The 15,762-nt window shown below is 41.7% G+C and overlaps 1 protein-coding gene across 1 annotated transcript in view; it reads left to right on the top strand.

Annotated features, from left to right (window-relative positions):
• The window catches only part of BACE2 (beta-secretase 2), a 93,732-nt gene extending 78,730 nt beyond the window's left edge, over window positions 1-15,002 (top strand). Inside the window, exon 9 of the mRNA XM_032631278.1 lies at window positions 7,821-15,002. Coding sequence (XP_032487169.1) covers window positions 7,821-8,074 — 254 coding nt within the window. The 3' untranslated portion in view covers window positions 8,075-15,002. The remainder of the gene's footprint in view (window positions 1-7,820) is intronic.
• Window positions 15,003-15,762: the final 760 nt, after the last annotated feature.

Here is a 15,762-nt window from a genome sequence, read left to right on the forward strand (position 1 = left end):
GTACCTAGCAGAGCTGGCGTTGGTTTTGTTTTTCTTTTTTAACCTAAATGCAATCATTTCACATGTGTTATTCTTTGACATGCTTTTTTGACTGCCTTGTTCTTTGGATTTTTTGAAAGCGTCATTGAGATATAATTGGTGTGAAATGAGCCATTTGTGTTATAGGGTACAATTTGGTAAGTTTTACATTAGGTGTGCAACCTAAAAAGACATCCCCACACACAAGATGATAAACATTTTCATCATGCCCCAGAGTTTCCTTGTACTTTTCTGTCCTTCCTGCCCCCCAGCCCTTGCTGCCTCTGACCCCAACCCCAGGTAGCCACTGATCTGCCTTCTGTCACTATAGATTACTTTTCACTTTTTAGAATATCATATAAATGGAATCATAGCATGCGTTCCTTTTTGTCTGGCTTCTTTCACTCGCATAATTATTTTGAGATTGATTTCTTTTTTTCATGTATCAGTAGTTCATTCATTTTTATGCTGAGCAATGCTCAGTTGCTTAGATATATCATAATTGGCTTACCCCTTTCACCTGTTGAACTTTTGGGTTGTTTCCAGGTTTTATTGGCTATTATAAATAAAGCTGCTCTGAAAATTAGTGTAGAAGTCCTTGGACATAATTTTCATTTCTCTTGAGTAAATACCTAGGGGTGGAATGGCTGAGTCATAGGAGAGGGATAGGTTTGTCATTTCCATTTCCACCAGCTGTGGAATGAGAGTTCCACAGCTGTGTATGAGAGTTTCAGTGCCTCTACATCCTCACCAACATTTGATATGGTCCATCTTTTTCATTTTAACAGGTAGTTAGTTGTATCTCATTGGGGTTTCAATTTGCATTTCCCTAATGACTCATGGTCTCCAACGTCTTTTCATGCGCTTATGTGCCATTTACACATTTTCTCTGGTGAAGTGTCTTTTCAAATTTTCTTGCCCATTTTTGTATTGAGTTGTTTTCTTATTTTTGAGTTTTCAGAGTTCTTTATATTCAGAATACAAATCCTTTATCAAAAATGTGACTCGCCAGGGGATACGGGTTCGTGCCCCGGTCCGGGAAGATCCCACATGCCGCGGAACGACTGCTGGGCCCGTGAGCCATGGCCACTGAGCCTGCGCATCCGGAGCCTGTGCTCCACAACGGGAGAGGCCACAACAGTGAGAGGCCTGTGTACTGCAAAAAAAAAAAAAATGTGATTCGCAAATATTTTCTCCCAGTCTTTTTAGTCTCTTAATATTGTCTTTTAAAGAGGACAGGTTCTTAATTTTGATGAAATAAAATTTATCAGTATTTTTCTTTTATACATTGTGCTTTTTGGTGTTCAAGCTAAGAAATGTTTTGCCTACCTCAGTGACACAAAGATTTCCTCCTGTGTTTTTCCTAGACATTTTATAGTTTTAGAAATGTGTTATTTAGTTTCCAGATATTTAGGGATTTTCCAGCTATCTTTTAGTTGTTGATGTCTAGTTCCACTGTTGCCAGAGAACACAGTATGAATTGAATCTTTTAAAGTTTATTGAAACTTGTAGTGTGTCCCAGGATATGGTCTATCTTGGTAAATGTCCTATGTGCTCTTGAAAACAATGTATATGCTGCTGTGTGGGTGGAGTATTCTGTAATTGTCAAATTGATAGAATCGTTCAGGTTGTCTATATCCTTACTTGCTTTCTGTCTCCTTGCTCTGTTATTGAGAAAAGCATGTTGAAACCTCTGACTATATTTGTGAAGTTGTCTATTCCTCCTTTTGTACTTTACCATTCTTCTTTTACATATTTTGAAATTCTGTTGCTAGAGGCAGAAATTATGTCATATTTATGAATTGAACATTTTATTGTTATGAAATTACCATGTTTATCTGATAGTCTTCTGCTCTGGATCTACTCTGTCTGATATTAAAATAGCTGCTCTGGGTTTCTTTTTATCAGCATTAGCACGATACATCTTTTTCCATCCTATGACTTTTAACATAATGGAGTATTTACATTTAAAGTAGGCTTCTTGTAAGCAGCCTATGGTTTGGTCTTGCTTTTTATCTAGTTTGACAGTCTCAGTGTTTCAACTGGGGTGTTTAGACCAGACTTGAGCAAACAGCAGCTAGCAGGCTAAATCTATGGCCCATGAACTAAGAATGGTTTTTACATTCTTAAAAGGTTGTTTAAAAAAATCAAAAGGAATATATGATAGAAATCATGTATGACCCCAAAAACCTAACATGTTAACATGGTCCTTTATGGAAAAAGTCCACAAACCCCTAGTGTAGAGTATTTATATTTAATGTGATGATTGATATGGTTTGGTTTAAGTCTGCAGTCTTGCTATGTGTTTTCTCTGTCTCATCTGTTCTTTCTTTCCCCTTTTTCTCTTTTTCTGCCTTTTTTTTTTTTTTTTTTTTTTTTTGGCTGCATTGGGTCTTTGTTGCTGCATACAGGCTTTCTCTAGTTGCAGTAAGCAGGGGCTACTCTTCATTGAGGTGCGCAGGCTTCTCATTGCAGTGGCTTCTCTTGTTGCAGAGCATGGGCTCTAGGCACACGGGCTTCAGTAGTTGTGGCACGTGGGCTCAGTAGTTGTGGCTCACGGGCTCTAGAGTGCAGGCTCAGTAGTTGTGGCACATGGGCCTAGTTGCTCCGCAGCATGTGAGATCTTCCCGTAGCTGGGCTCAAACCCATGTCCCCTGCATTGGCAGGTGGATTCTTAACCACAGCGCCCCCAGGGAAACCCCTCTGCCTTCTTTTGAATTGAGCCTTTTTTTCCCCTTGTTTATTAGCTATGACTCTTTGCTGTGTTATTTTAGTGGCTCTAGGGTTTGTAGTATCCACCTTTACCTTATCACATCTACCACTTCCTGTAGTAAAAGAACCTACACAGTGTACTTCCCTTTCTCCCCTCTGTCATTTGTGCAGTTATTGTCATACATATTACTTAGATGTGTGTTACAAACCACCCAATATATTGTTATTATTTTTGCTTTAATCAGTTATCTTTTTAAATATTTAAAGTTAGAAATGAAGATTTTACAATTGCCTACATAGTTACAATTTATAGTGTTCTTTTCTGTGTGTAGGTCCAGTGTTTCCACCTGATATCATTTTTCTTCCGCTGGAAGGGCTTCCTTTGGTTCATTTTATAGTGCAGCTCTATGGTGATGATTTCTTTCTTGTTTTCAGCTTTATTGAGATATAACTGACAAAAGTTATACATATTTAAGGTATACAACTTGATGTTTTGATATATGTGTACATTGTAAAATGATTACCACACTCAAGCTAATTAATATGTTCATTGCCTCACATAGTTAGTAGTTTCTTTCTTTCTTCCTTTTTTTTTTTTCTTGGTAGTGTTAAGAACACTTAGGATACACCCTTTTAGCAAATTTCATGTATACAGTATTGTTAACTATAATCACCATGCTGTACATTAGATCCCAGACTTAATCATCTTGCATACCTGCCCCTTTGTGCCTTAACACCTCCCCACATTCCCACCCCCCAGCTCCTAGCAACCACCATTCTACTCTCTGAATCTATGAGTTTGACTTTTTTAGGTTTCGCATGCAAGTGGATCATGCAGTATTTGTCATTCTGTGTCTGGCTAATTCCATTTAGCATAATGTCCTCCAGGCTCATCCATGTTACACAAATGGCAAGATCTCCTGATTTTTTAAGACTGAATAATACTTCATTATGCGTGTGTGTGTGTTTGTGCACGCGCGTGTGTGTCTGCCTATGATAAATTCTTTCCACTCGCGTATGTCTGAACACATCTTTTTTATCTTCACTTTTGAAAAATACTTTTGCTTTGTATAGAATTCGAGGCTGGCAGGGTTTCTCCCCCTGGTATTCTAAAGATGTTGCTCCACTGTCTTGTGGCCTGTATTATTTCCGACATGAAATCTTCTGTAATCCTTTTCTTTGTTCCTTTGTACATAATATTTCTTTTTCTCTCTGCTTTAAAGATTTTTCTCTTTACCACTAGTTTTTAGCAATTCACTGGTGTATTCATGTTTCTTATACTTGGGGTTCTTTGAGCCTCCTGGATCTGCGGGTTTATACTTTCTATCAAATTTGGAAAATTTTTGGTTACTGTTTCTTCAAATATTTTTTCTGTCTCCCATCCTCTCCTCTCATTTAGGTGGTCCCATCGTTTACTGATTTTCTGTTTTTTTCAGTATTTCGCTCTTTCTTTGTTTCATTTCGATAGTTCCTATTGGTATGTTTTCAAGTTCACTTGTCTTTTTTCTGCAGTGTATTATCTGCTATCAACACCATCCAGTGTATTTTTCATCTCACGTAATGCAGTTTTTAATCTCTAGAAGCTTGATGTAGGTCTTTTTTTTAAGATACAGTTTGTATGTCTCTGTTTAACATGGCTAATACTTCCTCTAGTTTCCTGAGTGGAATAGAGTTATAATAACCGTCTTAATATCCTGTCTAATAATTCTGTCACCTGTGTCATTTCTTGCTAAGTTTTAGTTGATTAGTTTTCCCCTGCTACGTCTTGTGTTTTCCTCTTTCCTTGCATCTTGGTAATTTTGTATTGGACGCCAGACATTGTGGACTTTACCTTGTTGGGCACTGAATATGTTTGTATTCTCTAAACTACTCTTGAGATTTGCTCTGGGTCACAGTTAAGTTCCTTAGAAAGAGCTTGATTCTTTTTTGTCTTGCTTTCAAGCTTTATCAGAGGGATCAGAGCAGTGTTTAGTCTGTGATTAATCTTTCTTATTACAGAGATCCTTAGTTACAGATCCTTATTACAGATCCTTAGTACTCTAAGTACCCTGTGAATTGAGTGAGTTTTTCTGGGGTTTTGTTTGTTTTTGTTTGTTTTTTTCACTGTGGGAAACAGAGTGAACAGGAAATAATTGGCAATAGGCATTATTCTCAGCCCTGCGTGAACTCCAAGCACTGTTTCTTTTAATCCTTCCAAGTGGTTCTTTCACTGGCCTTCATTCATTTTAAGGTCAGCACTCCGCTGGAGGCTCAGGGGAGGCCCTCTGGAGATGTGTGGCATTTCTCTGTGTAGCTGTCCCCTCTGCATCCCTCTCCGTGCAAACTCTGACAGCCTTTGCTTCTCTGGATCTCTGCCTCTGTCTCCCCAACTTGGGGAGACCACCATAGTCCGCCAGTGTCACCCTTCTCTGTGCCACAACCCAGAAACTCTCTCAAGGCAGTAAGAAGGGCACCTGTGCGGCTCACACCATCTGTTTCCCATCTCTCAGGATTTACTGTCTCTCCTTGTTCAAGTTTTAATATCTTCAGAGTCTTTTTTTTCATGTTTTTTTTTTTTTTTTTTTGTCTATTTCAGTTGTTTCAGGTGGGAGGGTAAATCTGGTTCCTCTTCCCTCTTGTCTAGAAGCAGAAGTGGTTTCAGGTGATTTTTCATTTCTTTGTGCTTTGCTCTGTTAAGATCTTGTCTTTGCACTCAGCATGTTTCACTCTCCTAATTGCATTTGTTAAAGCTTCGCTATTTACAAAGTAAATAAATCTTTGAAAAGACAAATGACCTACTGTGGAAAGACATTTGCAGCCAAAAAAAAATTTTTTTACCATATAAACGCCTCTTACAAATCCATGAGAAAAAGATAGAAATGATAATAGATATAGAAATGGCCAGTGAGTGTATTTTTCAAATGGTCCCCCAACTAGTAATCAAAGAATTGTAAACATTATGATCTTGGATTAAGGACCATCATTCTTCCTTAGAGATGCTGGTGCGAGAGTGGGAAGTGGCACCCCCATCCTACACTGGTGGGCATGTGTGCACAGTGGCTCAGCCTTTCTTGTGGGCATGTTGTCAGCATATATCCAGATGCCTAAAAGTAGGCCTACCTTGAGCCGTATTTTACTTTATTTATTCATTCTGAAACATGATAAGAATATGGGCAAAGATTTAGGTACAATATGTTTCATATGTCTGTGTTTATAATGGTGGAAATATTGAAAACCACTTAAAGTCACAGATAGGGATTGATAAGCAAATGCGATACATCTATAGTTTGGTTTTTTTGTGTAGTCATAAAAACAGCATTGTGGAAAATTAATATCATTGTGATATCAAAAGATTTTTATCACATGTAATGTGAACATACAGTATATGAAACAGCATGTGTTACATGATCCCATCTTTGTTTAAAAGATTGACGCCTATGATTATCCTCTATGAATACTGACGTTTCTGAGTGGTGAATTTATGAGTTTTTATTTCCTTATTTACTTATATTTTCAAATTTTCTATTGTACGTATGTATCGCCTTTGTAATAAGAAGAGTGGAGTGATTTTTTGTTATTTAAAATGTTTGTTAAATGCTATAGGCCAGGTATTGGCCAGCTTTTTCCACGAAGAGCCAGATAGTAAATATTTTAGGTTTTTGAGCCAGATGGTCTCTGTCACAACTGTCCCACTCTGCTGTTTTAGCACAAAAATAACCATAGACAATACATAAGTGAATGAAAGTGGCTGTGTTCCAACAAAACTTGATTTTCAAAAGGACCTGGCAGGCTGCCGGTAGCTGAAGATGCTATAGCCACTTGGGTGTCTAGATTAACTGAAGGCCAGCATCCCTCTGTTCGTAGGTATTTGCAGGCTCTGTTCCTTGCTTTTCTCTCCCAGCACATTTAGAAAAAGCCATGGATCCACATTAACAAAACCCACATTTGTAACAAGAAAACGTAACCTCTTTGCAAACTATTTGAGTTTGTCTTTTCCCGCATTTTAAACCATACTTTTAACTATTATTCCATTGTTATTTTGACTTTTTCTTTCCTCAGTAAAAAAAAAAAAAAAAGATCTTACTTGGCAGGTCTTAGGATCTGGAGGCTTTACTTACAGGAAAATTAATGCTTAGCCATGTTCTTTCCTGGCACCTAAATATTCATTTCTGCAGTTAAATACAGGTAAATGGGTCATGAGGCCTTTTTCTTTTTCCAGGTAGAACTGGAGATGCCAAGCAAATTCTATACTTCTGAAAGGAGCAGATCAGGCTAGTGTAGACAAATGAAATACTGGCAGTCCCCAACCTGCTTCAGGAAATCACTTCAACTTCCTTCTCCAGGAAGAACATTTTTGAAGAGTCAGTTTGCAAAAGTCACGGGATGAATTGTAGCCGTGCTTTTTCTTGGTTACCCGTTATGTCCTGAATCTGCTGTTGCACTCACTAACCACTCTTGATTCTGCGTCCTGTGTACACTGGAGATGTGACATAGGACAAGAGTGCAATGGGGAAGGGTCTCCTGGGCCAGGCTTACCCAGCTGGTCTTGGAACCCATTAGGAATGTGGGTCAGGCTGATGTGAGCATGTTACCTACTGGGGAATCCACCGCGGCACACGCACTCAGGTTGACTCCACAGGGGAAATCCGTGAGATTCTGGCATGTGCGGCTGCGTTTTCTGTTCTAGATGCTACTTCTCTTCCTACTTCCTTGTCCTACTCTTCCTTCCTCAACTCCTCTGAGGAAGCATGACCACACAGCTCCTAACAGGCTCTGACTGACACACCCTCACCTGCATAGCGCTCCAGCCTTGCCAGCCTCCTCGAATCACCTGACGCCTCCGCATGGGCCCTTCCGCACATTGCTCCCCACCGTGTGGGTCCAACAGCTGCAGACCTTGAAACATGCTGTCGTTCCAGTGCGAAGGGGACCGGTGGCACACGGCCACCGAGACCTCCCTCGGTGTGTGCTTAGATGCCTGGGCCCTTGGAACCTGAGTGCCGATGTGGCTTGACTTGGGCTGATAAAGCACAGGGTTATCTCTTTTGTCGTGTGATAGAGATGGACTGCTCATTTCACAGCTGTGGATTTTCCCCCTTCTGTCTCCTCAGAAATCGCAGGTGCTCCAGTGTCTGAAATTTCTGGGCCTTTCTCGACAGAGGACATAGCCAGCAACTGCGTCCCCGCCCTGCCTTTGAGTGAGCCCATTTTGTGGATCGTGTCCTATACTCTCATGAGCGTGTGTGGAATCATCCTTCTTATCTTAATCATCCTGCTGCTACTTCCGTTCCGGTGCCGGCATCTACCCCCAGATCCCGAGGTCGTCAATGATGAGTCCTCTCTCGTCCGGCATCGCTGGAAATGAAGAGAAAAGCCTAAATTCTAGCAACCTTGAACTCAAGGATTATGACAATTCAAGGGGCAGCAGGCAGGGGTTATAAGGCAAGGTTTCTTCCTGTGTCCATTAGTCTTAAGTCTCTGTTCTGCTCCCAGATGCCTTCCAGATTCACTGTATTTTGATTCTTGATTTTAAAGCTTCCGCCTACTCTCCTACTTCCAAGGAAAATGATAATAAAAGACACCTCATTCATAATCAAAACAGAGTGAATTGGGCTTCAGGCTTTATGTAGCTGATTATGCCAAACTATCTAGGTGTGCCACCCCCCCACCCCCCAAAAAAAAGAAAAGGAAAGAAAAGAAAACCAAGCGCCTTGCTTGTTTGGCTTGTTCTCTTCTCCCTCCTATCTCTGGAGAAATAAGTGCATATAGTTTATAACTCTTCTTAGCTAATGGGAAGCTTTTTGTATTAATCACATTTAAGGGTATTTTGTACCAGGCTCGGCCTGCGTCAACGTGGTACAAGAAGGCTCACAGTATGACTGCAGAAGAAGTCTGGGGCCTGATGGTCCAACCATCCTGCCCCCTTCTGAGTTGGAAAAAGAGCAGCAGGCCCCTTTTCTGGGTCTCTCTGTACTCTGACTGGGAGCTGGACTCTACTAGGGAGAGATGAGCACTCAAGTCTTCACCAGCCTCTTCTGAAGATGGAAGGCCTTCGAGTGGGAAGGAAACCTACTCTTGGTACTCAATACTTCCATAGTATTGTGGGTATAAAAGTAAAAACTACCTCTGCTGAGACTTTTTCCCAGGGTCCTGTGCCTGATGGGGGTACAGGCAGCCTGGTTCCAGCCGCTGCCCTCACCTAAAGAATCCTCTTTCCAGCAGGCGAGACATAATAGGTGCTGAACCACACGTCAACCTGGAGACGTTCTGTCACCAGGCTGGTTACCATCACAGAAGCTTACTCTTACTTAAAATGGACAAACACTGTATTAAGGAGAAAAACAAATTCTCTTTCACTAGCTTAGTTGTTTCTTTTTCCAATTCTCCTCTGAAGGCAGGTTGCTGATTACTCTTTGGGGAAATAGAGAAATGGCTAAATACCCATACTCCTGACCAGCTCTCCGAGGAGGGAAGGCACAAGACATGCAAAAGATGCTAGGGGATTTCTACTTTTTCCTGTGCTTTGGAACAAACGTGCTTCTCTTTGCAGGACTCCCTAGGCTCGAGCACACCCGTCTGAAACAGCTTAACCAAGTCCGTCAACAGTTGACCTACATGCGTCTTCCCTTTGGCGTGTTCAGTCTTTGGTGATGAGTTGTGTGTGCAGTGGTATCCTTATTTGGGGAAATCCACACTTGCTGTCATTTATTTGAGGGCTTTGGCAAAAGAAAAGCAGATGACTTTAACGTGATGTCATTTGAAGAAGGGTTTAAAGCCAATATCCCTTCTGTCACTGGGTGCCAAGTTCAGGGTTCCCTTTGCATTGCTATTGGGATGGGTTGGATATATACTACAACCCCATTGGAAGGGCTAACTGAAGTATCTCCTCTGGCTGGAGTGTTATGTGTGTTCAAAATAGGCTTCCTATGGATGTTTCAGCCACCTGCCCTGCACACTGTCTCCCCAGGTCACCTCCATATTGAGAAATAGGTGACCATGCCAAAGAGATGTGGAGCCACTTATACATCTCTTGGTGTCCTCACAGACTCTCTAGAAGCCACAAGAATCTGTGGGATTCTTGTGAAGAAGGTTTGAGGTGTGTCTTAGAACATGGATCTTCTGTGTTCTTCAAGATTCATCCAGGTATGGCCGTGGTGGGAACGATGCCCTCTTGAAATGGGATGATAGGAGATTCTGTTATCAGAAGCTCATTATCATTTCCACTCTCAGCTAGCTGAGAGGTAATAGTTTCAAAATACATTTCAGAGATAGAAATCTCTGGAATTCCAATTCTCTTTTTGCCCTCTTGGCTTTTTCATGGGTTCCTATTTTGTGGGCCGCTTTACCTAGGTGTGAAGGCAACAACCCTAGACAGTGCCTTCCCCTTGGTGTGAAAAATCCAAACCCCTGAAATAAAAGGAGGGAGTTGCAAGTATGACCCTGTTAGTTTTGCTACTTATTTCTTCACTCAGGCATCTTCTGTTTCATTTTCCTGTGTTCTGTTTCCAAGCTGGGGACCATTTCTCTAGTTGCAGATTCGTAGGCACTGTTCCCAAAACACTTGATAAAAGCAAGTTAGATTTCAAGCTTGGGTATTTGAATGAAGTTTGCTATAATGCTCTGTATTTCCTATCAAATTTCTCTACCTTTTCATCTGAGATGTCATTGGATGTGACATTTTAATGGAAATGCTTAAATTACAAAAGCATAACTTAGCAACAAGAATGAAATAGACAGTTGAAAGTAGGACATTCTCCTGGCATACCTTGCTGCTGAAAATTGGACTTTGAGTCAAAACCCTGTTAGTGACACTCAACTCCTCCAGTTATGTAAATTGATACTTAGCTTGGCAAACCTTCAAGGAGGCTTGCTTTGAACAGGAAAGGGGGTGGCAGTCCTTTGGGGGTGTCATTTTTACCTCACAGCACACTGTGGAAGGTTATGGAAGATGGTCCTCTCCTGAAAGACGAAAATTAGCATTAGGTTTTTGTCAAAATCTTGTCAACTCTCTGATGGGAAATGGATGCTTCTACATGAACAATGTTTTGTTTTTGTTTCTGTTTTTAATAGGCTGATGCTTTATAGTCTTGATAATTTATTCAGAAGCCTGAAATGAAATCCTGTCTTCAGAAACTGAAACTTTATGAAAAATAGTAATGGATGGGGATTGATTCTATTCTTTTCCTCTGGAATTTAAAAGAACAAGTGTTTGGTGTCTGATCACTATGGCATTTACCATGGTGAACAATTCTGTATTTCTCATGAACCAAAAAACAAGTACCTGGCATTAAAGAAACAGATCCCTTGTGTGTGACAACAGGGAAGGTCTCCCTGAACGCAGTCCACTCCCAAACTTTTGTAAGAATTTTTTTTTTTTACCTGATTCTGTGTAACGCAGATGTTGAGGTCAGAGATAAATTTGGGGTCAATTACAGTTCAAAACTATGAAAATAACCCGCAGTAATGCAGCATTAACAACTTCACAGAGCTTTGGGTAGTAGATTTTGCAAAGCAGTTTTGATTTGGGCATTCTGTCATCTCCTTTAAAAGGAGAGGAAGGATTATTTCTTTATTTAATAGGTTCTCCTCTCAAATGGAAATTTGTTAAATCCCTCTTACCAAGTCCCCACCGGTGGAGTTGCCAGGCATGGTTCAGTTCCAAGTTCTGGCCTAGGGCCACTTGATGTCATTGGAAATAAATCACTGCCCAACAGCCTGTTCCATAAACAACAATAATTGAGTTTCATAGACTTTATCCTTATTAGTAGAAACAAAATAATTGAGTGGAATTCCAGTGCATTTTTCTCTTGCACAAACTTACTAGAATTTATTACAGAACTGTTCAGAGGGAAAACTTACCACTGAGTTTGTGTTTTTTTTTTTCTTTTTTAGGAAAAACAGCTAAACACCATAAAATGTAAAATTATGGGTTTTGCCAAGAGGGATACTAGATTTCTAGTGCAAAAAAACCTCCACACAACAGAAGTTATTGTGTACATTTCTAGTGGGTTTTAAGGATTTCAGATTTGAACTTATGGCAGTTTACCAATTAAGTAGCAAGAGAGTGGGGAGGAAAAAAATAAAAATATAATCGAAAGTGTGCTAACAAAATAAGCAGAATTAGCTCTTTTGGAAAAGTAGCTTCAATTCCAGGAATCCTCAGATTTCTTTTACCCTGAAAGCTGGCAAAGCAGTTGGAGATGTGATTTGTTTCACACAGCCACAACCCCCAAACTTCAAGAACATTCAGGCTGGAGTCGTGTGTCAGATGTCAGCACGGAAACAGCGAGAAAAGGTGGCCCCTTACGCTTACACCGATCCCGGGGAAGATTGGGGCATCCAAGGAACACAGAGTAGGTGATGGTTGGGATTGGGAAAATTCTAGAACCTGGGAAGGGTGGTGGGGTAAGAAGTCTTGTCCCTTGGTCAGCAGATGACTGCAAAGGTCTGGACAAACTGAGAACAACACAGGATGTCACAGGAAACTCATTTCCCTGAGTTTTTGGCACGGCCTACATTTTTTAGGAATTTTCCAAAGGAACCCCTCAGGATGCATAATTTGTCAAAGAGAAACTTGCTTTGCAGCCATAACCTGTGTTCTAACAAAACTAGAGACACCTGAACTCCCAAGCAGGACCCTGTCTTTAGGCTGTAGGTTCAGGGTTGTGCCCTGGGAAATTCATAGGGCAGGGGTCAAGGGTCTGGAGCCAAAGGGAGGTTGGCAGGGTTTGGGATCTGAGCATCTGGGGAGGCCTCCTGGCTGCAGCCACCCTGGTAGTTGCACTGAAAGCTGGAAAACTCAGATATGGCCATGTCCACCCAGCCCTGCTGGTCAGCCCACTGACTCAGAAAGAGTCCTGCAGCTTCTTGACCATACTCCTTCTCTGGGGACACCTGCTGTCAGGTACACTTCCAGAAAGAAGGGCTTGAGGGCAGCAGAAGGCTCCCTTGGGGCACTGCTGTCCCCACTGAGAGCCTGGGCACCAGCGTCCTCGAGTCCACGCAGTCGCAGAGTGCACGCCAGCCCTCATCAGAATCCGTGCAGCTCCGGGCTCCCTGGGAGACTTGGTGAGAATGCCTTCCCTGTGGGGGGAGGGGGGGTGGCCGGTGGAAACAGCCTGATGCCCCAGGTCAGCAACCTTGTGAGATGTGGTCGTGAGAGCAAAGCCGGGCCTCCCGGTGATGCAGTCTGCAAAACCTCTAGTTAGTGGGATCAAGTAGGAGTGTCACAAGGACAAGATGTGACCAATCAGTACACCCCTCTCTAGTACCCCTATCTCTCAGCTTTCTCTGGGTTTCCTATAATCAGATATTGCATACAGACGTCCAGTGTTTGTAAACTACATTGTACTGTGTGACCTCACAGCACACGTGCTCTTAAAGGGCACCCAGTACCTAAAGGCTGGCAAGAGGCACATGAAGGTTCCAGATAAACTCAGATGCAGCCCACAGCAAGACTGACTCCACAGCACCTGAGCTTTGGTGCTCAAGGGCCTCCATGTGTCCCATAAAGCCTTCGGGTACTTGCTGGGACACCACTGGCAGAGCAGTGATTCTGGATGTGTCGAGCTTAGCATCTCAGGATACGGGAGAGGGTGTGATGGTAAGTCTCACCTCTAGATATCGGTTGGTCAGGGCTTGCCAGTACCCTGGGAGCAGCAATGAGAAGTGGGCAGTTCTTTCTGCAGGTGGAGAGTCATCGGTAGAGGAGCACCTGGGTAAAGTTTAAATGGCACATAACACACAGGTGTACCCCACACGTATCAGTCTGAATAGAATATTTTTTGCCAATGTAGATTTATAAATTATATAATTATAAATTATAGGTTTATAAAATAGATTTTGAATACAAGCACAGCTGTCATACTAATATCACTAAAAGGAGATTTGAGGTCTTAAAAATCTTTGAAACCTAGCCTAATTTGACACTGATGTTTTTCCATACAATTTCCTTTTGGTTGGAATAATTAGTTTTTTTTTTTGTTTTTTTTTTTGTTTTGCGGTACGCGGGCCTCTCACTGTTGTGGCCTCTCCCGTTGCGGAGCACAGGCTCCGGACGCGCAGGCTCAGTGGACACGGCTCACGGGCCCAGCCGCTCCGCGGCATGTGGGATCCTCCCGGACCGGGGCACGAACCCGCGTCCCCTGCATCGGCAGGCGGACGCTCAACCACTGCGCCACCAGGGAAGCCTGGAATAATTGTATTTTTATTCATCGTGCACGCATGGATCAGAATCGCATGAGAAGGCAAATGTCTCCAAGAGGGCTTATTTTTTCTTCTTTTTAAACGCTCCATGTGAGAGGGTAGTTGAAAGTTTCCTAATATAACTAAGGTTTCAGCTTGCTTCATTTCCCCTGTTGAAATAAAATTTCACCTGCGCCTCATGCCCTGGTAGTCAACACTTCTGGGTGAAAGCTAAGAAAACCTTCAAAACTTATCTCTGTGAGATAAAAAATAAGCAAAGCTAATTAAGGATTTATTCACTTATAATGAAAATCACCAAAAATAAACTTCCGTAACCCCAGTTTCTTTTACAGTTTTGTGTTCTTTGCTGCTAGTATTAACAACTTGGAACTGTTTTTTCTCATTTCCTAATTGTGGATGTAATGTTATACATTCTTATCAGTGAGGCTGGAAATTCTGTTTAGGGTTGGAATTAGCATAATGAGAGGGAAAAGAATGAATGAGATTTACCATGTGCTAACATGAGATGAATTTTTGTAATCTAGAATGATGTATTTCCTACTGTATCTGTTAATTCGCACCGTTAAATATACTTAAAATGTGAAATCCCTATGTTCAGTCACGTAAAGCAGCCACTCATTTTTTTCTCAAAAAGGGTGACTTTTCTGCACCAGCAGTGTTTCTCTTTTGGCTGAAGAGCTGCAAGCCTTGTATTCTAAAAAAAAAATCCTGAAAGTAGTGCTTTAGAAAATGTACTTATGTGTGTATCTCACATTTACATCCTTTAATACACAATGCTTAAGTGTAACCTGTATTTCTGAAAATGCTTCAGGTTATTTTATATTTCCCTTTTGAAAATTTCCTCTATTTTTAGTATATCATGTTGATTTAAATCAAAGTCGTGATGGGACCAGGAGCTGGACTACAGAGGTATTCATGCTGTCTGAGAAGATGCTATCTTAGCTACTGACAAGTATTCAAATTCCTATGCACCTCAAAAGTGGAATTTTCTACAATAATCTTATTTTTCTACCTGTCTGTTCCAATTTGAGATATGTACCATTGAAAAGGAGATTAAAGAGTTTGGTTTGAATAAATAATACTTCCAACTTGTTGGGTTTGGGATTTTTTTTTAATACTTGGGTCAAGTCACACTTCTGAAATTACTGTCGGTGACGTGTCACGCTCTGCTTACCTCCCCTACTTTAATGTGGGTTCCTGGAAAGTATCCAAGAGAAAACCGAATGAAGGCGTGGGCCAAGTCCAACCGTTAAGGTATACAATAGGCTGGACATGCGAGAAGAGGACGGTCCCGGGGAGGAGTGGAGAGAAACCGCCTATAGAAAAGCCCCCCAGTAAGCACATCTAAACAGTCAAGAATTTAACAGGGCTGTCATACGGGGACTGAAAACGGCCGGATTGGGAATGCTCCGGACCCACTCCCACTATCACCCAGCAAGGAGATGGCATTCTCCAAATTCTACAGGTGAGAAACCAGCTCCAAGTCACATGCCCAGGAAAACACAAGCAAAGGGTTAGCCCTGGGAATGGACCCAGCCTTGTCCGCCTCCAAAAGCAAAGCTTCCAGGACTGCACTACACTCTCCCGCCCAGGTGCTGTGCTAAATCACACCTTACAGAAGCCTAAGGATCCAGCCGATGGGTCAGTCTCTAGAGAGGGGTGTGCGCCAACTCAGGCGAAGCAGAAATACTTTATGGAGACGGACATCATCCCTGAGCCGTAAGCAACACTTGAAAAGTACCCTTCTTTCAGGCACTAGACACTTTTTGGTTGACAATACCCAGACAAGGAACAACAACAAAAAAAAAGAAGGTCAGACTATTAGGAGGGAAAGCAATAGTTACTGGA

Source organism: Phocoena sinus, chromosome 4 (genome assembly GCF_008692025.1).
Source record: "Phocoena sinus isolate mPhoSin1 chromosome 4, mPhoSin1.pri, whole genome shotgun sequence".
NCBI classification, from domain to species: domain Eukaryota; kingdom Metazoa; phylum Chordata; class Mammalia; order Artiodactyla; family Phocoenidae; genus Phocoena; species Phocoena sinus.